General features: G+C 44.9%; 1 protein-coding gene across 4 annotated transcripts in view; it reads left to right on the top strand.

Annotated features, from left to right (window-relative positions):
* The window catches only part of YPEL2 (yippee like 2), a 65,822-nt gene that overhangs the window by 23,753 nt on the left and 15,493 nt on the right, over positions 1-26,576 (top strand). For all 4 annotated transcript variants that reach the window (XM_049859102.1, XM_049859104.1, XM_049859105.1 and 1 more), the window contains one exon: positions 1,173-1,486. In XM_049859102.1, coding sequence (XP_049715059.1) covers positions 1,370-1,486 — 117 coding nt within the window. In that variant the 5' untranslated portion in view covers positions 1,173-1,369. The remainder of the gene's footprint in view (positions 1-1,172; positions 1,487-26,576) is intronic.

The raw sequence follows: 26,576 nt of genomic DNA, 5'->3' as shown, positions 1-26,576 counted from the left end.
CGGGCTTTCTCTAAACATCCAGATGGATCCCAGACATAATCAGCAAGGAAGATATTTTGTTTGTCTTCCTCTCCCATCTCTCAAAATAATTTTATCTTCAAAGCGTGATGCAGGTGTTAATTAACATTCACTGTTCTCCTGGGAGGTAGGCAAGTGGGAACATTCACCCCCATTAGTGAAGCCCAGGGAATGGACAGGTTGCGAAGCCTCAGGGAGGTGAACCACAGAGAAGCAGAGTGAGTCTAGCAGGTTTAGGTCTCGTGGCTTTGCCCTCAGACCTTTACCTGGAGGTCACTTGGTTGCCCTGGGAGCCACCGTGCTTTCTCAGTGTTCTTAGTTCCCAAAATAATAAAAGAAGCCGTGGCTATCGTAGGAGAGATGTTTAGTACTGTGGGCTGTGTATGACGAGTCTGAGGGTTGGGGAGAGATTCCGATAAAATTTACTGCCTCAGGTGGAGAAGTCTGATTATGCCATTGATGTCATTCATTTACTTGCTTTTAAAAAGAAAAAATGTCCTGGGCATCTTCTGGGCAAGGAACTGCAAAGAAAGTCACTTCTTCCAAAAGCTGGTTAGCCACGAGGAACCCTGCTGGTATGGAAGTTGACTCTTTGTATACCATGCTTAATCCTTAAGCTAAGGATGGTATGAGGTTCATTGCCTCTGCAGTTCATGGTTTCAAGTGTTGGGAGGACTCCTGGCATCTGGAAACGGATGAGAAATCCGTATGTGACTGTTGGATTTAGTGAACTGCTAGAGGCTGAGTGTCTTCTTTTCCTCTAGCCGTTCGTCTTGGTTGGCACAGGAGAGGAAAGGCTTTAGGAGCCCTCCCCTGGGGGCTGTGGGCAGCACATTTTTCAAGGGCTTTTTCTATGGCTTCCTAGGAATGGTGATGATGCCAGTGTGCTGGATGTCTGTGGTGGGTGCCTAGGGTAACTGCTGAAAGTGCTAAATTGATACTGAACCTCCAGCTCTAGAGAAAGCAACAATACTGAGTTCCTGAATGGTTTTCTTCTCACTCATTGGTCATCTTGGGCACAGTACAAGAAAGAGAGAAGGGAGTCCTTTTGCCCTGTAAGTGTTGCCCTTTCTGGGTGGCAGCTGAGCTCTACTTACTTTGTTAGAAGCCTTGTTCCAGCAGCTAATGATATTCCCTTTTCCTTGGCAATGCAGGCAGCTGAGAACCAGCCCTAGACCTCTGTGTAAAGGTCCTTCCTCTGAAGACATCACCAGTGTGTGGAGCCTGCCCCACACCCACCCCCTGCCAAACCACGGCCTTTACCTGTGTCTTCCGGTGTTTCCCGTGCGACCCGTCCTGTGGGAGTGCCTCGTGGGCCACCCCAGAGTTCACCCCACACTCAGCAGCACCAATGGTGAAGATGACAAGATCCAAGACTTTCCAGGCATATCTGCCCTCCTGTCACCGGACCTACAGCTGCATTCACTGCAGAGCTCACTTGGCCAATCACGATGAACTCATTTCCAAGGTACATGTTCCCTGCAGGCCCTTCCTTGCCTGTGGCGGGGGAGGGTACTTCCTGCTCCCAAGGTTGCACAGGTTTGCAAACTCTCCCAAAGAAACTGGGATATTTGTACTCTCATTCTTTGCAGGGAGGGCGGACCTGAATGACAGTCTCACTCAACTGAGGAATAACTCTGGGTTATTTTTTAGGACATCTTAGGAACAGTGATGGATGGACAACATGCTAGTTTAATTTATTATTTTGGGAATTAGATGTCATCCCTACTGGAGGCTTTAGGGGTTGGTAGCTTACAGGCAAGAGGAGGGAGAGGGTGGGGAGTGATTGGAGCCTTACGCTCTGCTTGTTTGGTTTAGGTTGACAGATGAACACCATGTAGAGTGCAGCCCACTTAGAAAGTGAATATTAAGAAAAGTCGGGGGTGGGATGAGGAAGGTACAGGTGTGTCATAAGAGGGACGTAAGTGAGGACGTTGCCTTCAAAGCCCCTGGGAAGGTTATGACACTGTTAAACTACTAAGAAAGGTGGCTTGTCAAAGAGATGACCCACAGGCTTGAGTCCTGTAGGGCTTGCACATGAGGTAACATGGCGCCGCTTTGATCACAATCAGAAGAAAGAGTGGAATCTTGTTTTCCCCGAGGAGCCTTGGCAACTGCTTCCTGAGGTTGGAGCAGGGGTTAAAAAAAAAAAATCCTGTTGCAGTCATGCAGTCCAGGAACTGGATCCTTCAGGCATCATCCTTAGAATGAAGACATTCCTAGGAGAGGAGAAACAGGTTTCACTAGGTTGCATTACAAGGAGAAAGGGATTTTGGGGGACTTTTCCCTTAAAAGACATCTTTCCCCTGAACTTGAACTTCATGCCATCATTAAAGTAAAACAAAAATCTTTATGCAGACTTAGATTAAAAAGAAAAATCAGTGTTCCTAGAAAAAGCCAAGCTGTCACTTGACTTTGTGGTGCTCAGCATGAAATCTTCCAGGGCTGAACTGGCTACAGGACATGTTTTGCCAACATGATATAAGAAATCAGGGAGAGGACAGCTTTGTGCTCATAGCAGTGATCTGGAATTCCTGGGAGTGCTTCCTGACTTAGACCCAGGTCTTTGGAACTTCCCCTCAGATGGAGTTGGGGTTTGCCTTTCTAGGGAGCTGCATCAAAGAACAATGAGCCTAAGTTCTGTCCCAGACCTACAGCGGCTCTATTCCCAAGAACTGTGCCAGAAAATGTGGCATCACTTCGTTGCCTCTGGCTTGGTATTCCCAGCCAGAGAGGGATGAAGAATCAGTCAATGGTCAGTCCTGTCCAGCAGGCTGATTTGACACCAGAAATGAAGAAGGCTGGCCGAACAACCATGTTTGTGGTAGTGAGAAATCTCAGATGCGGACTGAGGTCTATGGTCCTTTTGTCCCTGCCCATGGGGGCTCAGGGAGGCTCTTGCAGGAAAGAGCCTGTCTGGAGCCCTCAGAGTCTTGCCGTTTGACTGGGTTTCCATTCTGTCTCACTTTCCCTTCTCGCTATTTCTGTTATAATTGCTCCTTTATGCTATTTGATGCAGCTAGCCTTTAGCTTCCCTCTCTGTCAACTTACCTCAGATTCTCTCTGAAGTTTTGGGGAACCCCTGAGCCTGGCAGTTTGGATGTGGGGAGGCTGTGTCAGTGAGAGAAGAGAGGATTCAGCCCACTTCGCTTTGGAAGGGGACCTGCAAGCTTGGAGAGGAATTGTGAATTGTCGTTTTTCCAGAAATCTCCCGTATCTAGTGGAGAAGCCAAGGCATCATTTTAATACAAGAAGTGCTATGTGTCATAAAAAATTTAGGTACCAATAAAGCACTTTCTCGTTGAGTAGAATGAAAGACTTAATATTTATTGAGTACCCACTATGTGCTAAAAACTGCTACTTGACACTTCGTAAGTGTTATCTCCCTTAACCCTCATGAGAAATCTTTAAGGTAGGTGATATTATTTTGTTTTATGTGGATGATGAAGCTGAGACTCATACAAGTTGTGCAAGTTCTCAAATTAGTGATTGTCAGGGCCAGAAGTTCAGAGAAGAGCGAGAGATTGCTTTGAGCTGAGGGATCAGGAGAATTTCTGGTAGAGGTAGTGTTTGAGTGGGATTTTGTAAAATGAGCAGAAGCCAAATATGAGAAGATTTGGTTGATGTCTTATCTCTTTGGCCTGCTCTACAGGGCTGTCTTAGTTATGTAGTGATGCTGTAACAGAAATACCAGAAGACAGAAATACCACAAGTGGATGGCTTTAACAAAGAGAAGTTTATTTTTTCACAGTAAAGTAGGCTAAAAGTCCAAATTCAGGGTGTCAGCTCCAGGGGAAGGCTTTCTCTCTCTGGAGGAAGGTCCTTGTCCTCAATCATCCCCTGGTTGAGGAGCTTCTAAGGCGCAGGGACCCCAGGCACTGCTCCTGGCACTGCTTTCTTGGTGATATGAGGTCCCCAATGCTCTGCTTCTCTTTCCTTTTTATCTCTTGAGAGATAAAAGGTGGTGCAGGCCCCACCCCAGGGAAACTCCCTTTACATTGGGTCAGGGAGGTGACCTGAGTAAGGGTGGTGTTACAATCCCACCCTAATCATCTTTAGCATAAAATTACAATCACAAAATGGAGGACAACCACACAATACTGGGAATCATGGCCTAACCATGTTGACACGTATTTTTGGGGGGAACACAATTCAGCCCATGACAAGGGACTTTGACAGTCTTGAAGAGCCTGGCTTATAAGTTATGCCTTCCCCCAGGCCCTGTTCCTTGCTTTATGCTGCAGTCACCAGGAAGTAAGCAATATACCTCAGTAAGCAGGTGGGGCTATTTCAGACCTCTGTTCCTCTTCCGAGAGCATTCCTCCTCCTTCATCTCTTTCCTCTCACTCGTGAGCTCTTACACATCCTTTATGACCTGGAACCATGTCCTGTCATCTATGTCTCAGGCTCAGACCTGTGGCAAGAGCTCAGTAAATGAACAAATCACTGGACAGATGGAGTGTGACTATTGGGAGAGAACAAGTGATGAGCAAAAAGGACTTTGCTGGCTTCATGTCCTCCTTCCTGCCCTTTTTGGGGCAGAAAGGCTCATTCACAAGTCCTGGCCAAAGTCAGCAGAGGCTTCAGTTTCATTGCTGTGACTGCAACCGGTGCACAGATGGGGTGCATTAGAGCTTGATGATTTAGAGAGTTGGGTTAAATGCCTAACTGTGGGGAAAGATGAGGGAGCTGTGGCTGGCCTTGCACAAAGATTCCTTTATTTCACTCCGCAGCCACCCCTGGTGCTAAATAATCCATAGATTCTTATGCAGGTCCGCTTGATGGAAAGATCATTGCCCTAGCCCCTTCTTTGGAAAATGGGTCTTTCTTTTAATTTTTTTTTTTTTTTTTCTCTTCCATTTAAGAAAGTTCAGGGAGAGAATGTCTCTCCTGTTCTCCCCCTTGACTTAATCTCCCACGCGGTTTCAGAGTCTGCCCAGTGGGAGTTGGGAGCGGGGAAGCAGATAACTGGAGCAGCAGTGTAATTAAATGACACTTTGTACTTGTAATAGAGCCTTTCATCTGAAAGCTTGACATTCGCTGTTTGGCCAAAAAAAAAAAAAAAACGTTGGCTTTCATTATGGAGAAAAGGCCACAAAGATCACAAGAATTAATGCTCTGAGTATATGCCCAAGCAGAGAACTGGGAACAGTACCTGGACCTGACTTCAGCTCCCTTTCTGTCCTCGTGGTTTAGCCTAGATGGAACTGTGTAGTTATGAAGTTTTGAACAATTATTGATGTGGTGGTGGAAAGAATCCTGCACTAGGCCCTCCACCTTCTCAGCTTGCTCTAGATCCCTAGAGGCCTACTTGCTGCAATCAGCTATCCAATCTCTGAGTCTCAGTTTTGTACCTGTAAAATGGGTAAAGTAATATTCGTGTCTCTAGTAGCTAGCATTTATTGAGTGCGTACTATGTGCCCCCTTCAGTTAATCGCCACACAGTCTTTTGAGGTAGGAGTGTCTTTTTTTTTTTCCGTTTTGAAGGGGACAGGTTTACCTCATTGGGTTGTTATGCAGCTCAGATGAGATCATGGATGTGTGGGTGGTTTGCAGATTACAAAGCTCTATGCAAATATAAAGTAGTCCTGTTGTTTCTCTTGGCCTTGCTGTTAAAAAACAGGTGAGGTGGGACCGGTGGGATTTTTCTGGCATAACGCCAAGCAGAATTAGTTTAGCCAAGATAGTTCACTTTAGACTGTGGAGTACAGGACATGGATATAAGAGGAAAGGGTGAAAGAAGTCAGCGACAGCAAAGCTGAGTGTATCTGCTTTGAGACGAAGGTAACACAGCATTTGCTCTGTGGGACGGTAGGGAAGCGGGGGAACTCTTTGAATTGATGACAGAACTATCTAGGGAATGTGCTGAGGCATCCTACCATTTCTTTTTGGGGGTGTTGTGGTCTAAATGCTGGCGTGTTTGCATGCAGAGGTATTTTGAGTTGGCATGAGGAATTGCTCACACTGTTGTTTCTCCCTTAATGGTGCAAGGCCCGGTATAAAAATATACTTTGGTTATAAAATAATGATAGATTTGATTGCAACAGTGAGTTGCCCTGAGAGAGAAAAATCTAAGCACTCATTTTAGCGGACCCAGTCTATGTATCGGGGAAACCTGGGTCTTCACAAACCTTTTGAATTAGACTTTTCTGTACGTAGCCCTTTCCTTGCCTCCCAGCTAGCCCCTCAGTGGCATTGTGGAGTAAATCTTTTGGAATAGCAAATTGGATTCATCTGTCAGGAACCTACTTTGGGGAAATGTGGCTTCATTCCAAGATGCTTAGGGTGCTCTAGTGTGCTGAGCCCTTGGAGGAAAGGTATTGTGGGAGAGTGAGTGTCCAGTGCAGGTGGAGGGAAGACATCTTTTGCTCACCCTCAAAACTGTTTTAAGTTAATGCTGTGTGAAGTCTGCAGATTATCTCCTGGTGACAAACACAGAGTTCCCAGCATTGAAGATTATCCAGTCGAAGCCCCTCTTCAAGAGGAAACAGGCCACGAGTGCCCCAGTGACCAGCCAGAGATCACACAGCCTCAGAACCAGGAATCTATCTCACTTCACCTCAGATGTGCTGTGCGAGAAGCCCTGGCCTAACTAATTCCTACCTGCTGGGCAGTTTGTCTGAGGTTAGGAACTTGTAGGAGACAGGTTATTTTTCTTTCCCTGTGGGGCTCCATTGGGTGTATGGTGGTGCCATTTCGGTTTTCTCTTCTGCCTGGAGACTAGATGCAGCATTGCATGGCAGGGAGTAAAGATGTTCCGAAGGCTCGTATTGATCCAGTGGCTGCTGAGAGGGAGGCTCTGCCCTCAGTTTCCCAGCCGCAGCTCCTAATTATGAGTGTGATTCTTAAAAAGACTTGTTCTGCTAACACATGGGCTTAGGGGTAGTGGGCATGGACGGGTGTTGGTATGAAAGGACAGAGATCTGTCCTATCCTGTCAGTTCAACCTGGCAGGGATTTGTTTCTCTTAATTCTCACTGTCCACCAGCTTGTGCTTTTAATGGACACTAAAACTAACACCCCAAATTATTAGTGCAATTATTTATGTCCTGGGAAACTTCATGTAAAGAATAAATGCAGGAGCAGAATTTCTAAGAATCCCCCCATTTCTTTTGCTCTAGGTGCCCTGGAAAATGTTACAGTGAACATGAGATTGTATTAATAGCGTTAGTGACAGTTACGTTACTGAAGCAGCATAATTCATAAAGAACATGCAGAATAAGATGTGGCTCTCATTAAGATAATTATTTCGTGAGCTTATCTAAATTGCAAAATATGTTTTGAGCTCTCATTTTATTAGTTGAGGAAGATTTTTGGTATACAGTGGATATATGACATAATGATTTTTTCAAAAGCCGTCTGTGAATAAAATTAGTATTTCTGTTTTACCGGGAGGGGGGAAAAACAACCAGATTGTATGTAAACCTATAAATATCTGTTTAATAAAAAGTGAAGTTTGTGTTTCTGGAATAGTGGGGCCCAAGTCTTCCCCAGATGATTAATGGACTGTAAGAAACAAGAGGTGGAGAACAACTGCTCTAATTTGTAACACATACCCTAGTGGTTGTCTTTGCTGGGGAATGTTTGTCAGTGTTTCTTCAAGAGCATTTCTGTGATACAGCAAAAGCAGAAGTGATGCGTTATGGAAAGTTACAACATAACTCAATAAAGCCCAATTTCAAAACACATTCAACCAATTTGGCTTTTGTAAAGAGAATCACATTTCCAAGCTAAACTTACTTGTTTTCTTCAGCTGTTTGACCTTTAAAAGCCCTATCTCCTCGTAATGAAGTGTTAGTTCTGGAGGAGTGCAAAAGAGCTAAGTGTTGGCCACCCAGGAAGGGGTAACAGGTGAACTAAGTCTGTACCGAAAATCATCACACAAAGGGATATGGATAGATTGCAGTATTTCTTGGTTAAAAAAAGAAACCATTTGGAGCTTGTAAAATACAGTATTTACGGTATCATCCCTCCATAAGAACAGAGACTGAACCGATTCAGGGTGAGACACACTGTAAAATGGACTGGGAAAATTTGTATAGCTTGTTGTTGTAGTTAGCTGCCACAGAGTCACCTCCCAATGCATGGCAACCCCACGCGCAATGGATCGTTGTTATCCACAGAGCTTTCATTGGCCGATTTTTGGAATTAGTGTGCCAGGCCTTTCTTCCTTGTCCATCTTAGTCTGGAAGCTCTGCTGAAACCTGTTCAGCAACATGCAAGCCTCCACTGACAGACAGGGGGTGGCTACACATGAGGTGTCTTGGCAGAAATTGAACCCGGGTCTCCTCATGGGAGGCAAGAATGCTACCACTGAAATACTATTTCCTTCGTGTATAGCACAGTTGGTCCAAAATGGGACCACCTTAACTAGATCCCAGGAGTCTCCATGATAGGGGGTGACTGCAGTGTGACTGACGATGCTTATACTTTTTTGTCTCATTGGTTTCATTCTTTCAGTCCACGAATACTGCATATGGGGTGTGTGTGTGTGTGAGTGTGTAGTAGTAGTAGCACTGTTCTATATATTATGATACTATCCTTAAAGATTTTATTCTCATGGAATTTTGACTGTAGTTGGGGAGATAATGGGTTCATAAGTCATCCCTTCTTGAAGTTTGTATTTAACCTTATGTTTATCTTAAAACAGTTATATCGTAAGGAAGCATGTCTTCTCATTGACCTGTGAACGACTTGAGAAATGATTGTGATTTCATCTTTGTGTCTCTAGCACCCAACGCAACTCCCAAGATTAGTAGATTCCCAAGACTACAGGAGGGGTTTTTAATCAGAGGTTCATGGAGTGACCTCAAGGAACCCATGAAATTGCATGTGCCACGTATATTTTCCTAGGGCAGTTTCCATAGGTTTCATCAGGGTCTCAAAGGGGGTGTTGATTTAAGAAAAAAAAAGAAAACCTGCCTAGAGGCTGGAGTTCTGGGAAGACTTGGCCAAAGAAATGGCATTGAGATGTGCCTTGAAGCATGGATTTAGACATGTAGAATTGGGGAGGGGGGCAAAAAGAGCAGCATGAATAAAGAAGGGGAGGCAGGAAGTGTGCAGGGAGAAGTCATTCTCTTTGGTTAGATATTGAGGGAACTATGTGAAAGCAGATGGGAAGAGTAGGTTGAAGTCAAATAGTTGGAAGAATAGAAGATTGCACTTTATCCTATTGGCAGTTGGATGCTATTGAAGCCTTTTGAGTAAGTAATAACATGACCAGAGCTTTGTTTCAGGATGGTGAATGTTGCGTGATGTGGTACGCGAACTACTGGGGAAATCGGGAAACTAATATATGTCTATTTAATAGTCCAAATGTGTTCTGGTCACATGGTGGTCGTTCAGTAAATACTTGTTGACCACTGCTTAGAAAGGAAAGAGAAGCAATCCATGGTTTAAAAACAAAACAAACAGACAAAAACTCCCTATCTTTTGTAGCCATGAAAAAGAAGAACTGGGTTCAGGAAGTCACAATCTTTGAATGGGGAGCAGACCTATCCTACAGTCATAATTGTTTTTCATGTGAAAATTAATGATCTGGGCACAACTAGAGTTGCTTACCAATTGATTGTCAAAGAAGCTGTCGGGAACCAAGTCTGGTGAATCATTTGCGTGTTTTTTTTTTTTTTTTGCTGCAGACTACAGGCAGCTGGAGCACAAATCTGCTCAAATGTGATCCTTTCTATGTGGTTGCTTTAAATACCAAAAGGAAATGTTGACTTGAGCTATGAGGCGTACCCTGAAAATTAACTCTGTGGCTTGCAAATGTCTGTAAGGTTCCAGTCACAGGATTGGTTTGTTCTTTAATGTCTCAGAATTCAGCGAGGATGCTGGTAACTGGGATCCTGTGCTTCCAGTCAAAATGCAAAAGAAACTTTTCTCAACAGGGTGTTCTTCCTGGGAAGCAAGAAGTAGGTGCAGGACTCCTCCCTGTGTTTTTGTTTGATCATTGGCACTCCCTCCAGCCTCTGGAATGGTGAAGCTGCACCGTTGCTGGTTTGGCTCCTGTATTTTGGGGCCTAACCAGAATCCACTGGGCAGGAAGAAATTGTTCAGTTCAATAATATTCCTTGTGTTTCAAACAGCATGCCAGGGTACTGGGGATAAGGAGATGAATCCAACATGATTCCTGTATTCAAAGAGCCTGCGATCTTTAGGGTACACGGGAATGGAAGGCCAAAGAACGTTACAGATGAGGTGGTGTCGGCACCCGAAATATGTTACTGCTATTAACTACCATTTATTGAACATCTTCTGTGTGCCTGGAACTCCTTTACACACTTCACTTACTCCATCATTTACTTTATAACATGCTTTCAAGGTAGGTATTAAGTGAATTGACTGAAGAACTCAGATGGGACTCAAATCAAGATCAGTTTATGCTCTCTTTACCAGAGCTTATCAGCATTGACCTAACTAGCTCCTTTTGGCATTGGGTGTTTTCTGGTCAAGGAGCCCTGGTGGTGCAACGGTTAAGTGCTCGGCTGCTAACCAAAAGGTCAGTGGTTCAAACCCACCCAGTGGCTCCGTGGGAGAAAAGACCTGGCAATATGCTTTTGTAAAGATTACAGCCTGGGAAACCATATAGGGTCGCTGTGAGTGGGAATCAACTCAATAGCACACAATGCTGACAGCAGTTTCTGGTTTCCCTCAGTAATACAGATATCAAATCCTATCCTACCCTCCTTTCATTGTCCTTGCCTAGAGAATCCTTCTTTTTTCTCTCTCTCTCCATTTCCTACCCATTCTTAGAGACCAGCTCAAATATTTTCTCTCCAGGAAATCTTCCTGGCCTATAGGATTTTTTCCCTTTTCTGAAATTCTATAGAGCACACTGCCTGGTTACACAGTTGGCAGTTAAGGACTGTCTTTTAATATATACTTTTTTTTTATGTTTCATTTCCTAATAAGATTTTAAATGTCCTGGAGTTATAAAAAAAAAAAAAAATAGACTCTCAGAATTTGAAAGCTGGAGGGGCCTTTGAATCTGGCTTTTCTAGTTCAACTCCTCATTTACAGATTAGGAAACCAAGGCCCAGAGAGAGAAACTGAGTGCCTCCTGGCTTTGTCCTTTGCCACCCCCTCACCACAGCACCAGCCTACTGCCTTACACATAACAGATCCCCAAATGAGGGCATTAGATTAGGAATATCTTTGAAGGTTCCGTCCATGTACACCATCTTCTGATTCTAATACAGCAAAATAAGATGATAAGAGGCAAACACTGTTGTTAGCATCTGTTGAGTTGGCCCCCGACTCATGCACAGTGGGACAGAATGCTCCTTGGTCCTGTGCCATTCTCATGATTGGTTGGGCATTGGACTCTTGTGCTCCATTGAACCATTATGATCCATTGGGCTTTCGTTGGCTGATTTTTGGCAGTAGATCGCCAGGGCTATCTTCCTGGTTCATCTCAGTGTGGAAACTCCACTGTAACCTGTTCAGCAGCGTAGTAACACAGAAGCCTCCACTTGACAGATGGGTGGTGGCTGTCCATGAGGTGCGTTGGCCCAGAATTGAACCTGGGTTTCCTGCATGGGAGGCAAAAATTTTACCACTGAACCACCAATGCCTCATTGAGCACATACTAGGAGGTGGGAATCCACCCCAGGGATCTCCCATATGGAAGGTGGGAATTCTATCACCAAATACAGCAGTGCCTCCTTAGAGACAACATAGCTTAGTGGTTAACAGTAAAAACTCTGAGCCTGACTGCCTGGGTTCAAACCTTGCCTTCTTCATTTAGTAGCTATGCAAGTTACTCAAGCTTTCTGTGTCTTAATGGCCTCAATTGCAAAATGGGGGTAATAGTATTAGATACCTGATAGGATTTTTGTGAAAATTATTTGAGGTAGTCAACGTAAAGTACATTTACCACAGTGTGTGACAATAATAAACGTTCAACAAATGCTGGTAGCTGTTGTTACTCTCTGGATATTCATTAAGCAAAACCAAATGAAGAAAATGCACAGAGACCAACGTGGATTAATGGCCACCAGGGGCTGGTAGGGGCAGGGAGGAATAATGAGGTACTATTAAAAAAAAAAAAAAAAAAAAAAATTTTTTTTTTTTTTTTTTTTTATGTAATAGGTACAGTTTCTGTTTGGGGTGATGAAAATTTTGAGAATTGATAGTGGTGATAGTTGGCCAACAACACCGTGAATGTAATTAATGTTACTGAATTGTATACATAAAAATGGCTACCACCAAAAACAAAACAAAAACAGAAAGTGGCACTCATAACCAGGGCCTGGCCCCCCTGACAGGCCTGGAATATTGGCTCCTTCCTCCATTTTTGAGGGTTGCAGCTTTTGCACTTCAGCTACACACTTGTCTTCAGTGACCTTCTAAGGCCTCTAATAGTCATTGGGTCTCTTGTTTCTTATCATTCCAAGGGGACCAGCAGTAATTAAATCACAACAGCCACAGGCTCCACTGGCTCCCTGGGGCCTTACCTGCAAGCAGCAGTGAGGCCTCCCTAGAATTTAAATGAAAAATCTGCCCTTCCTCCCTTCCCTTCTAGACTGTCAGGTGATTTTTTCGGTCTCTGACCGACACATCAACCAGTTACAAAGACCTCAAACTACTCTTGACTACTCTGACAGAGCGGCCTAGGCAGCTGGAAAAGAATTCCAGGGCTTCCTTGTTGGTGCAGTAGCTGAGAATTGCTTGTCAGTTTTGTTCACTCTGGGGTATCTCAGGGTGGGGGTGGGGAGAGGTTCTTTTGAAAGCAGCCATTTTCCTTATCTTAAAAAACAAAACCAAAAAAGAATCTCTGACACCTTTGTTCCCAGAGCACTTCAGCCAGCTGACCCCCGATTCAGAGTGTTCCTTTCAGGGGTCAGGACTGCCTAGCCAAGGAGAGCCTCAGCACTCTGCTCCCCTCCCTCCTTTGCCTATGGCTGATGACTGGACAGGGGAGGAGGGGAAGGAGAGAAAGAGAGGAGGAGATGGCTCTGCCAGCTGCTGCTAAAAACAACAACATCTAATCAGTCCATAAACTTCCTCCCCTCCAGACCACGGAGATGCCAAGAGGCACAGCAGGTGGCACTGGCTCTGCCTTCCCCCTGCTCTAGAACACCCTTTGGGGAAATCTTGGGTTCTTTGAGGGTTAACTTAGGTTCATCAAAAGGAAAATTATCTTTGGGGGCCCAACAGCTCCTTTTCCTTCCTGTTAGGCCTGGCCCCACCAAAAGCATTCACTGTAACCTCAGCTTCTCAACAGATAAGTGGGGGAACAGAAGAGTGTTTCCTTGCAAAACAAAAGATCCCGGAGTGAGACCACCTGCACCAAGCCCTGTTGCTTTTCCACATTTAGTGAGCCCCTCTTAAATGCCGGCCAATGGGGATCCATGGCAAACAGATGTGTGCCTTGCCCTCACCGCACTTGTACCCAGTACCCTTTGGTTACTAGAAAGCCCAGCATTTGAAGGGGCAGCTGGTGGCAGCAGAGTGTGGCCCCAAGGTTGTCTGCATGGCGACATTTCCATATTACTTTCCCTCCAATTTGCCTGATTTTTGTGAGATGCCCAAATGTGTACAGCTTTTTTCCTGACTGTCCCTGATGTTACTGGTTTCTTTTGGCCCCTGCGATGTCGCCCCAAGCTAGCCCACGCTAGTAAAAGTTCCACCAGGGCTCTTGCATCATCTGGCTGCAGCTTAGGGTGGCTAGCGAATGAAACTCACCATTCTCTCATGTGTCTTTGGAGGAATGTCTGTGTTCTTGGGACCAGGACTGTCATTATCGCTAGGAGAAGGTGGTGGTTGCTTTGCTTACATGCCTGACCTTCCAAAGGCTGCCTGGCTTTCCCCACAGCTGGCCTCTGTCTGCTGAATGTTCCAAATGGTAGGTAGGGCTGCAAGGAGTCCAGTGGCAAACAGATGTGTGCTTTGCCCTCACCGAGCTTGTACCCAGTATCCTTTGGTTGCTAGACGGATTCACCTAGGAGACCTGAGGACAGAGGAGGTGAGTAAAAGCAAACTTTGTGGAACTCCTGCAACTCAAAGTCCCCATATTTCTTGATCTTCCTCCCCTCAGTAGGAGAAAGAAAAAAGCAAAGCATATCTGTGGGGGAGGAGAGCTCCTCCCTGTCTGTCTGGTTCTCTGTAAAAACCACAGGCCAGTCTGCCCTGGGCACTGTGGGGGTAGGTGCTGGGTAAATACAGGAGGAAGGAAGGCGATAAGATAAAGTCTGACAAATCTGGGTCACCAGGCTGTTGCCAGGTACCTGTGTGACTGGTCACCTTGAAAGTGACAAGACTGAGGATGGATTTTTGTTCAGGGTCCAGACTGGCTGACTCCTCATGCCTTTGTTTATTTATTCAATAAACATTTATTGAGCACCATTATGCACCAGGCCTTGTGCTAGGTGTTTCAGGCCCCTGTGTGTCTCTGACAGGCAAAATCTCCTCCTGAATCCCACGCCTGTCGAAAACCAAACCAAACCCACTGCTGTTGAGTGGATTCTGACTGATAGTGACCCAGGCCTGTAACCAGTGCTAAAAAAAGAAATGACATCATTCAAAAGCGAGTTGGTCCACTAATTTCCAGAGGAGGGGTAGCCAGGCCCTTTGTGGAAGGGAGGGGCTGTTTGGAGTCTTGATTCCCTCCCTGTTCCTTAGGTTAAATTGGTTTGAACACTTTCTTTAAGGCCAGATAGTAAATATTTTAGGCTTTGCTGGCAGTAGTGTCTCTGTCCCAATTACTCAACTCTGCAGCCATAGAGAATATGTAAACAAATGAGCATGGCTATGTCCCAGTAAAACTTTATTTACAAAACAGGTGAAGGGCCAGATTTGGCCCAGCGGTGGTGGTTGCTGACCCCTGGGCTATATGATTAGAAGGATTGTTGTGAAATGGGTGTTGGAGAAATAGGTTTGTGTGGTTTCAGGAGGAGATGCCATTTAGAACCTCAGATCAGCTTGGTAGCTGTATCTTGGATGGATGGTGTAAGGGTTGAGGCACCGTGCTAATTGACAAGGTCTAATGGGCATTCTGGTGTCAATTAGCTGCACAAAGAATTCCACACCACAACCCAGACTTGTAGCATCAACCTCAGCCATCCAGCACGCAGTTTCCCACCATAGGTTACAAGGTAGCCAAGCAAGACAGTGTGGATGGTTTCATACGATCTCATCACTCTAATGGGAGAACATCTTGGGGCCTGAAAGGAGAGTCAGTGGCACCATTTTAAAAGCCCTGAAGGGGAGGAGTCACGCTCCTTCTGCCTGGCCGTGCCACTAAATTTTCTGTGTGACCCTGGACAAGTCACTTAACCTCTTATTGAGCATATATTGGCACTGGGGGTACAGGAACAGACACAACGATATCCTTGTCCTTAAGCAGCTTACAATCTAGTGAGTGAGATGGCAGGTAAATTATTATAAGATGTAGTGAAACACAGACTTTGAGTAGGAGGTTGTCCCTCCTGTCCATGGGATACTCTGGGGGCAGAGAGCAGGATGAGTGTTTACTAAGTGAGCAAGAAAAAGGAGTTCATTCTGAGCAGAGGCAAAGGAACACTGTAGAGGAGATCAGGCCCAGGGAACCACTGGTAAGACAGATGGAAAGGAAGTGTGGGAGGGAAGCAGGAGGTCAGCAGGGATGGATCCCTCAACTGAGGAGTTGAGACTCAATTCGGTAGGCTGTGGGGAGCCACCCAAGGGAGTGGATAGGATTAGATTGAGATTGGACTACACTATTATAACGTGGTCTGTTTTGGAAAAATCATCATCTCTCTAGCTTCTATAAACTATATACTCATGAGCTTTGTGTGATTAGGAATGTTGATAATGTTTAGAATTTAATAAGCATCATGACATGCCAGCAGCTGTGTGTAATTACTAACCAGGCCCAGTCCCTTCCTGGCTATGCCTTCAGCTAAACAGCAGGCAGGTAAATCATTTGCAAAATAACTCTGAGAAAGGCCCTTACAAGCTCCCTGGGGCCTGGACACTCCTTACCTGACCCTCCTGGCTTCTTGAGATTTGCTGAATCATTTAAGCTTGCAATTGGAGCCCCACATGTATGGGTTTTCTGTTACTTTAAAGGGAGAACTGACAGGGCAAAGTGAAGGAGAAAAATAAGTAACTTTGCAGTCTTCATGTATTTTAGGGCCTGCCTGAGAGTGGTTGAAACTGGCATTAGAAAATGGAGATTGTTGGTTAGTGATTCCCAAAGCTGACAGCACATTAGAATCACCTGGGATACTGTATTAAAAAAAAAAAAAAAAACTCCAGGCCCCACTCCCAGAGATTCCAGTTCAGTAGGTCTGAGTGTGGCTGACTGTAGTAAGGATGAGGGAAGCAAGTCACCGAGGGTGCATTTAAGGAGGCATCTACTTTCAGGGTTTTGTAAGTTCAGGGTCAGCACCTGAGCTTGAGCGCCTCCTTAAATTTTCTACTGTAGCTTACTGGCTTGCCTCTCCCTAGTCTCAGCCCTGCTGGGAATCAGTATTTTTAACAAGCATCCATAGGAGATTCTGATGCGGCTAGAATGATATTTGGGAACCACTGTTCTAGGACTTGGAGCCCTGGTGGCACAGTGGTGAAGTGTTTGGCTGCTAACCTAAAGCTTGGCAGGCAGTTCAAATCTACCAGCTGCTCCCTAGAAGCCCTAGGGGGCAGTTCTGCTCTGTCCTGTGGGGTCACTATGAGTCGGAATTGACTCGATGGCAACGGGTTCGGTTTTTTTTTTTTAGTTGTTTTTTTTTTTTTTTTTGGTTCTAGGACAAGTGTTCTTGGTACTTGGGAAATACCTACACTTTGCTGTCCCTGCTGTCCACTACCTACCACCTAGTCCTTTCCACTAGTAGTAACTCTCTGAATACCCAAAAAGTGGTTTTGACTGACATTTGTTTGAAAAAGGAGCAGCTCTTTGGAGATCTTCTACCAATGATGATGATAGTCATCATTTTACTGAACACTTAATAAATGCCAGGCACTGTGCGGGGCACTTATCTTTGAAGTTTCACAACAACCTTGAAAGAGACATACTACATAGTCCCCATTTTCAGATGAGGAAAGTGAGATTAAGACAGCTTGAGTTGGCCAAGGTGACCCAGCTAGGAAGTGGTAGGAACATAATTGGAATTCAGGCCTGATCCCAAAGTCCACGCCCTTAAGTGCCCTACCTTATGGCCTGTTTCTTGCTCTGAATTGGCACAGGAACCCAGCCAGACCCTCTCTTGGTCCTTCCCAGGCCGTCTGCTGGTTCCGAAACCTCTAGGTAACCCCCTGGCTGGTCCTATTCCTAGGGCCTTACATTGGGACCAAACGTGGCACCCCAGATCTCCTCTGGGGGTTCTTAATTGAGTTTTCTGGACCCATGGTAAACAGAGGAAGGAGTGAGAGGAGAGCAAGGGTGACCCTCAGCAGGGGCAGAAGAGTTATTCTTCCCTCAGCTGTTTATTGATTAACTTTCTTTCCTCCTGAAACCAGACAAGAAGAGGAGCTCAAAAGTTAGTAGCGCCCAGAAGCCCTAATTCATTTGTCTAACTGGCCCAGGGGGAGTGACCCTGTGCAGTGGACTTTCTGTTTTCAGGGCCATGTGTGCCCTAGCTCATTAGAGCAAAGTTCCCCACACGGAGGGAGAGATTCCAGCCTCGCCAGGGAGTTGATCTCCTGTGAAGCACATGCCTGCCTATTCAGTCTCTTCCTTCCTGGCCCTCTGGCTGGGCTGCAGCTGGTGTTAAGTTGCCCCAAATACCCAGTCTCCTATTTCACATCCTCAGGCAAAGATCCCACAGCCAAGGTGCCCTTTAGGCTTAGCTTTCCGACCGGCTGCTCACTAAGAGATAAGCTCCTAAGAGAAGGGGAGAGGAAGAGTGGAGAGGCAGATAAAACCTGAGCCAGACCCCTTTGTCAGTGGGCACAGTGGGTCCTGCAGCTCCCTGGTTTTCTGTTTGACTGGTCAGGCCCTGGGTAGTGACTTCCTGGCTGGCAGGCCCAAGCCTTTTATTGGCAGATGGAATTTGGCTTGGCTGGGGCACAATTATGCATATGCTTAGGCTTTACCTTAGGGTGGAAATTGGAGGCTAGAAGTTTGTAAGTGTCAAGAGACAAGGAGACTCTGTGTACTGTGTGTGGGCTGGGAGAATGCAGAGGCTCTTGAGCCAGGCTCTGTTTCTGCATAATCTGCCGTGGCCCTGCCAGACTCTCTGTCCAGACCTCTCAGAGATGTTTCATTCCTTGGGCTGGGTTGAGCAGAGACAGGAGTGCTGCTGCGAGTCAGTGGGGGGAAAAGCCAGTGGACAAAATGTTCCTAAGGCTGTACAGATCAGCCATAGTACAGGCTGGGGCCCTGGGATTTGAGATGAAGCCTCTCCCCCTTCTTTAGCCAATTCATATTCTTGAGTAACAAATGAGGTCAATGCCTGGATGAACTGGTTTTCACTTACCTTTCTAAAGTGATAGGTGTACTTAAAATAAGAAATGGGTGTGACCAGGAAGTTTGCATAGTTAGCTTTGTCTTACTGCTTTGAGGAGTGATCATATGCTCCTGGACTCATACTCTTCATCTTTTCTCCTCTTCCCCATCACTTGCACCCAAGACAAATGTCTGGAACCTAGTTATAGGGATTCTTCTATTGTATGGAGTTAGTTGATGTCCCCCAGCAGTCTCAGGCGATTTCCCCAAGGAGTGGTCCCTGACCATGGTCCACAAAGATAACCTTGTAGGTAGGTGCAGAGTGACAGAACCCAAGAGCTGGGCTTCTCTATGTGTAAGTTGATCTTGAGTATCCAGAGACTCTATTTTAAAATGTATACAGAAAGGTAGCAATTAAATGTTTGTCTTGGATTAACCGTAGTTTCTGCATTCCCCCAGGAGCCCCAGCCTAGGGAAGATGATTAAAAATAGATCTGAGTAGCACTTCCTGCTTGGCAGATGGCTGATAGCAAATGCTAGGGCTTGCAGCTGACCTTTCCTCTCTGAAATCTGCTCTGTGTTTCCATGATGCTAATTGAATCCCTCTCAAACCTAATCAGAGACTCTTTAGTGAGCCACAGAAAACCACGGCTTGCTGTCCTGGCTGGGCTCAGTTCATGGAGCAACATGAAAGTGCTGGAATTTACATGGAAACACCCACTCTGTGGTCCAACTGGCTGGTCTGTGTTTAAAAACTAACAAATTCTGCTTTCAAAAGTGACTGCCCAGTGCTGTTAAAGATCCCACACCCTCTCCACCCCCATCAATAAGGAAAGAGGATAGCGGATAAGGAAGTGATAAGAAGACCTCATGTTTAGATGTGTGCACGATAGACAGTGCTCACAGTCATTTCAAAACAAAGTAGGTGCCTGAGAGAGAGTCAGGAGCTTCCTGAGATTTGGGTCCCAGAAGTGGCTCTGTCGCCATCCACTGCTGCCTTTCCTCACCTATAAATTACAGATAATACTACCTACATATCCTCATTGGTTGTTGTGAGATGTAGAAGGAAATGGTGCTTGTGACAATACTCTGAGGTGACATCAAGCTATGGAAGATACAAGCTATCATTATTTATATTATTTTATGTCACAGAACATCTAGAGACCACTGTTGACTTCTTACGTTAATCCTTTTTTCTAGCCAGCTAGATTGTAAACACCTATAGGGCAGGAACAGCTCACTGTATTCTCTGGTGCCCCGCAAGGCTTGGGACACAGCTGCTCATTAAATATTTGTTGATTTATAATCAAGAAGGCACAGTATTCCTTCATGTGAACCTATCACAAGATACTGAACCATTCCCTTATTTCTGGACATTTAGGTCCCCCCTCCTTAATTATTTACTGTCACAGACCACGTTAATGTGACACTTTCAAAAGTTTGCCCAGGAGGTGTTTTTTCTATTGCCTGATGTTTCGCAGTGTGCCAGAGGCTTTTTCCATAGACAGAGAAGGCTGAGCACCAGAGTATGTGGAAGGGATTTAAGTTTCTATGTCTCAAGGTTAAGAATCTTAAGCAAGGAATTATCAGATAAGATAGGTCAACTACTGAGTAGAAGAGACCTGTTTTTTATGCAGATAAACAGGAAGTTTGAAAACATGAGGGAAGAGGTCTAACTCTGAGTCAGAAATATTCATTTAATGTGGGAGGCGTCCATATTCTCTTGAGAATATGCACTCAAAGAATGTTGACCCTCTTAAGAGACCTTACCCAACCCCCTCATTTCACAGATGATGCAACTGCCTGCTCAGAAGATCAGGGATCTGCCCAAGAACACCATGCAAGTTAGAGTCAGATGATCAGGCCTTGCCTTATTCGGGGTGGGTAGCCTGGTTATTCTGACCCAGTTATGTTCCATTTCTGGAGGGAGTACCTAGAATCACCAGTGCCTAGTTTTCTCCACTCTGGCAAGCACGCTATGCCCAAATCCCTTTTTGACATTCATATGCCCATTACTCTTTCACAAGAGCTCCTTGCCTGTGATTTCTTCAAGCCCCCACCATAAACCTTACCACCATGACCCTGTTAAGTACCATTGTCTCTTCATTAATAGTTACTTCTTGTAATTCTACTCCACAGCCAGGTCCCCTAGGGTATATGAATACAGAGGTTAAATGTGAGCATATGCTAATACATTCACTGGAGGAAAGCCCAAATGCTGGACAACTGCCACAGTGGGGAAGAACATATTCATCAACCTACTTTAGTTTGTGCAACGTGAAGCCCAATGGACTATTTAAGTAAGGGCTTGTGCTTTGATTAGCATTTCTAGGGGAGAAAAGTGTTGAAATTATTCAGGGATCACTTTCTAGTATGAAATGAAAAACCAGGTATATAAGACAGTGGTAAGCTTGATGAGAGAGTGGTAAGCTTGATGAGAGAGTGGTAAGCTTGATGAGAGATCTAATCCCATGTAACATATGGAAAATTTGAAGGAACCGGTGGAAGAAAGGAGGCTACCACTTCTTGAGGACCTGCTAAAGTTAGGCACTACGATATTCACTATGAGGTGAATATTTTTATCCCATTTTTGAGATGAGGAACTTGAGACCAGAGATTTGAATATATCCAAGAACAAATGGCAGAGAGAGTGTCAGAACTGAGAATTGAATCTAGTTCATCCAACTATATAATTCCTTCATTATACTAAGCTTCTAAACTGGGAGAAGTTTAACCCACAGAAGGAGACCTTGATGTGTGCAAGAGCTTTAAAACTACAACTGACATCTGAAGGATTGTCTTATATGGTGCCAAGAGATCTAAAAATGGAGCATTCAGGGAGCTCTAAGGAGACAGAGAAATTTCGGTACTGTCATATAAGGAATTTTGGTACTGTGAGAGCTATTGGCAGTAGAATGGGCTTCCTTGGAACATGGTGAATTCCCAATCCCTGACAGCGTTTAAGCAGAGGTTTGGTAGAAAAGTGGATGAGAGCCAAGAATCAGGTGAGTGATTGGACTAGATGACCTTTGAGGGTCTTTTAAATCCCAGTGGAGCCTGTAAATCTATGAAATAGAAACTGAATACAGTATTTTTTCTTTTCTTTTGAGATCCTCCACTGTACTCAGACTGCAGTCAACTGCATGAGGTTCCTGCAGACTACAACGACTTAGATACTTCTCCTGCTACACGTACTCCCTGAGCTGCCTTCTGGGTTCTATGATCATTCTTTGCCATGAGGTTTAGGTGCCAAAGAAAGAAGGGATTTTAAGGGGCATCTTAGTTCTTAATTTCAGTGAAATTAGAATGATTCATTCTTCAGTGAGCTGAGAGAGCTGTTTTTAGGCTGCTACTCAGAGAACATTCCCTTGGTGGTCCTTAGTTGGCCTTAAGCATTGTAGGTTTACAAATTTAATTTTATCCATTCACTCAGGAGTGACCATGCTCAGGTGAAGGGATTTATCCTAACTCAACTCACAGGAAGCTAATTGGTAAGCCAGAATTCTAATTCATTAATTTACAGTGGAGCAGATAATCCTGAAAGCTTGTTCCATGTGTTATCTTCATGGAAGGTAAACCCACTTGAGCAAGATAATTAAATTTAGGCCGTTGCTAAGTAAATATGGAATCAGAGCAGAGGAAGTTGAATAGCCTGAGAGATTTTCATCAGTTGAGACAGCCTGATCTTCCCTTCTTCATCAAAGAGACAGGTTTTACAAGTGAACAGGTGCTCGAAAAAGCTCAGGTCTTGGAGTTAAAAGCCATAGGTTTAAGTTTTGACCTTGACTTACTAAGCATTTGAAACTGGGGAAGTTACTTAACACCTCTGGGCTTCAGTTTGCTCTTCTGTTGCTTTGGAGGTTAATGCATGTGAAAGTGCTTAGTGCATTCTGATGTTCTGTACAAGTGTCAGTTTTAGTCTGATTATGCTCAGGCTCATCTCTTTCAGGAAGTCACTCAGACAACACCCTTGTTACCCTGTTGGCACTCGCAGACTTTGGAGCCAGTCTGTTTGAGACTCTGTCATTTATTAGTTGTTTGACCTTAGGCATACTTCTTAATCTCTCTTTGCTCTACTTTCCTCTCTGTGAAATGGGGATGACGATTGTACCTGTCTCATCGGGTTATTGAGAGGAATAAATTACTTAGTTTGAATCCTGCCTGGCACGTATAGTCAGCACTACATAAGTGTGAGCCACTTATTTTAATGAGCTACCTCAATGTTCATCTATAAACTTCCCCAATTTCACTATAGGTTGTGCCCTAACCAAGGGGCATGGTGGGCAAGTCCCACCTTTGTTGCTAGCTGTGTGGTAAGGATCAGCATGAGTCCAGTCCCCAAAGTGTGGAAATGGATCCAGTCCTCCCCTTCCCACTTCTCTATCCTCACTGTCAGCCACTCACGTGGCACAGTGTCTCTCAACCCCAGCCACCCAGAGCTGGGTCAGAGCTTACAAGTTAGACACCATCTTTCAGACTGGCTGCCCATGCAGCATTTCTTGGACCCTGACCACCCAAAGATGGGTCAGAGCTCACAAGTTAGAAGGACACCTTCTTTCATACTGCCTAACAGGCAGACGCCAGCCCCTGCTGGCTCTCACTGCCCCTGCGAGTTTGTTAATTTGTGGGAATAACTCACAGAATCTCACAGTGTGTGCCATGCTTGCAACCACAACTGTATTAGCCAAAAGGGATACAAATGAAGAGGACATGTAGGGTGAGGTCTGGGAGGGATCACAGCATGAAGCTTCCATGTCCTAAGGAGAGACATGCTATCCTCTCCCATGCATGGTCCCGGGATCCTTAGGGCTCAGGGCTCTTACCAGCCTCACCATATGGCTGTTCCTCCTGAAGCTTAGTCACCGTTGAGCCCCCAGGTCAGTCACTCAGGTGTTGGTCTGGCTAGAAAGAACTGAGAATAAAGGCTAAATTGCTTTTTACAAGGTGATTGCTTATTAGAAAATATTTTGAAAGTGATCTCCTTCATAGTTGGGTGGATTATCTAATAGGCAGGGTTTGCACGGTGTTTACCTTGCTTACCAGATCATCTGTAGTGAACAGTTTCACATTTTTTCAACACATCAAAGATTCTGCTTCTAGGTATGGCTGGTATCTGTCTCTCTCCCTACCCTACAGCACCTTCCTACAGAATCAAACCCTCTTTTGAAATTTACAATCCCTGACAGGGGTGGATGACCCAGTAAGCAAGGTAAGCACAGGTTTACTTGTGCTTACTTACTAATCTGTAGTGAACAATTTCACATGAGTTTTACCACACTAAAGACATCTTTTGTAATATAAGGACAATTTCATTTGCCAGACCCCAGTTGGTTTGAGAACAGAAGTGTAGACTGAAACATAAATCAGGAAATTTGCATTTGTTCTTTCCAGGCTTATTATCCTTTTAACTCTAGAACTCCTAGTGAGTTGTTTTCAAAGGCTTGATGACTTTGAGAGAAATGTGAGCGCCAATATGTCAGCCCCTTCAGTTTTATTTTTAATATTTGAATTGCAAGGGGCCCAGCTATTAACTGCTGGCTGTGAGTGCATCCTGCTTCCGATGCCTTCGGTCTCTAACTCTAAGGCCAGCCTCCCTGAGCACTCAGAAATAAGCGTTGATCAAATATGTCCAGACCTAGCGAGGGTGACACGTCAGTCTTTCTTCCGTAGAGGATGGGCTTGTCTGGTTATGGGCATCCCCCGCTCTGTATCATGCTGGGGAATGCATGTTTTCCATGCCTTACTCTGCTGTGGAGAGTGGGGAGGGAAGGCAGGATGTTGAGTGCTGGCAGCATCTGTTTTCCCACTGGCTGCATGTTTATATTGGCATCTGCTGTCCTAACCCTTTGCCACAGACTGGAGAGGCTTATCCTGCTCTAGGTTCAGAAGGGAACAATCACACTGCCTGAGCCGCATCTGGGGCCCTTAGGGTGGGAGGGGGACTTCGGGATCTGTAGCTGGGATTTGGAAGAGAGTCTGGGGAAGCTCTGGCTGGACAGCCCCTGCAGGCTAGTCATGCGGCTCCCATGTTTAAATCCTAAAAGCCTGTAGCAGTGTTAAAGGAAACAAACAATTATTAAATGCTTTTTATGAGCCAGGCACTGTGCTTTATATACACTCATTCATTTAATCCTCACGACATCCCTCTGGAATGGGCATTATGGTTTCCCCTTTTGTAGATAGGACCCTGAGGCTCACAGAGATGAAATAACTTGCTCAAGGTTGAACAGCTGTTAAAGGGTAGCTGGGTCTAAGGCCTCCCTGGCGCCAAAACCTGTATCGTTTCCACTGAACATCACTCTTTTTCTCTCACCATTCCCTGGGCCCGTCCCTGAAATCAGCAGCCCATTGCATATCTATCATTAGGACGGTGAATTTGAAAGGTCTGGCCATTGAGTGGTTTAGCTCCCCAAACCCTCCCCTCCCTTTCAGCAATAAACTGTAGCACCCAGGCCCCCTCACCACCTTTGTTTTTGCATTTCCAGGCATCATGTATGCTCCCATGCCCTTGGAATTTTATGACTCCACGCAGCAGATATTTCCTCCTCAAAGGCCAATCCCTTCCCTGCCCCTCCCTCCATCTGGTTAGGGAATGTGAGGGTGAATTGAGACCCACCAGCCTGTGTGTAGCTCACAGCTCTGTGAGGTGTGGGGCCTGTAGTATCATCGGGGCAGTTGCCTTGCCGCTAGGTAGCGTACATGGTTTTTTATCCCCTTCTCAAAGATTTCTGGATGATAGGAAATTTGTGAACCATGAACACACACAGATGGACTTGTTCTTTCCTAGTCTTTCCTGGTGACCTGTATCCCAGTGTGGAAGATGCAGAGAGTCAGGAAATTCTTCCTTTGTAATTAACCTGAGTCTCTCTTATTTCCATTTAAGTCCATTTCCCCTTGTTTTTATTGCCGAGAAGATGGAAGAAATCCCCTTCAGTCATCTTTCCTCTTAGCTAAATGTTCAATTTAAGTTGCACTTGGGTTCTAATTCTGGACGTTTTCATCATTTTCATTGTTCTTTATTATCACCCTTTCCACTTTCTCCATATGCTTCCTCAAGGGTGAAATCCAAACAGGATCCAGTGCTATTTTGCTTGGGTTTCAACTGTTTGGAATGGAGCCTGTGGCTTACTTTGACCCTAAATAGGAAACCCCACCAGGCCTAACCATGGGCAGAGAATAGAATGAAAAAGGAAGAAGGACTGACCTGATCCTTCCCTGCAGAATGTGAAATCAGTGTTGAGGTAAAGGTATTTAGCCAAAACTAAGGGCGGGGGTTTTAATAATCCTCCTTTGTGTCTCTGTGTGAATACTTCTGCTACCTTCTCTTTGAGATGCCTGAAGTACTTTAAAAGGAGTTCATGATAACCATCCCTTACAATGTATAGTGCCTGGATCCCAATGAATTGGAACTGGGTTTGGTTTTGGTTTTTTGAGCAACTCCATAGACAGAAAGTAGATTAGTGGTTGCCAGGGGTTGGGGGTAGGGGAGAAGGGGAGTGACTGCTAATGGATACATGTTTCTTTTTGGGGTGATGAAAATGTTCTGGAATTAGATGGTGGAGGTTGCACAACTTTGTGAATATACTAAGGGCTACTGAATTGTGTACTTTAAAAGGCTGAATTTTATGATATATGAATTATATCTCAATTTAAAGAACTTCAGCTATATCTTGAGTTCCTTTATATAGTACCAGTGAGTTCCTTTATTAGCTGTATGATAAAAACAACTTCTAAAAACAACAGGAAATAGAACCTTGAAGTTTATGAACCACTTTCATACACAGTATCTCATTTATTTCTTATGTAAACACTGTGTGAGTGAGAATACTTTTTTTATTGGGCTTGTTTTACAAATTAGGCAATTGAGACTCAGAGGTGGTAAGTGGCTTGCTGAAGTTAGTAGTATAGCTAGTCTATGGCAAAGCCAGGACTCAAACCCTGACAGCCTGACTCTGAAGCCCATGCGATAGCATAGCACCTAGGACCTAGAGATTAGATAGTGGTGCTCAGTGCTTTAAGAGGGGAGGAGTCATAGAATGTTATAACTGGAAAGGATGTGGGGAGCTCCAGTTCAATCCCTCCATTTTTATGGAGACATTAAGTTGCACAGAGGGAACAACTTGGCTTTTAGCATAATAGGAGAGAAAGAGGGAGACCAGAGTCACCAAAGGAAAGAAATTGGAAGAACCAAG

Source organism: Elephas maximus, chromosome 19, assembly GCF_024166365.1.
Source record: "Elephas maximus indicus isolate mEleMax1 chromosome 19, mEleMax1 primary haplotype, whole genome shotgun sequence".
NCBI lineage: Eukaryota > Metazoa > Chordata > Mammalia > Proboscidea > Elephantidae > Elephas > Elephas maximus.
This window is presented reverse-complemented; position numbering and strand designations above follow the sequence as displayed.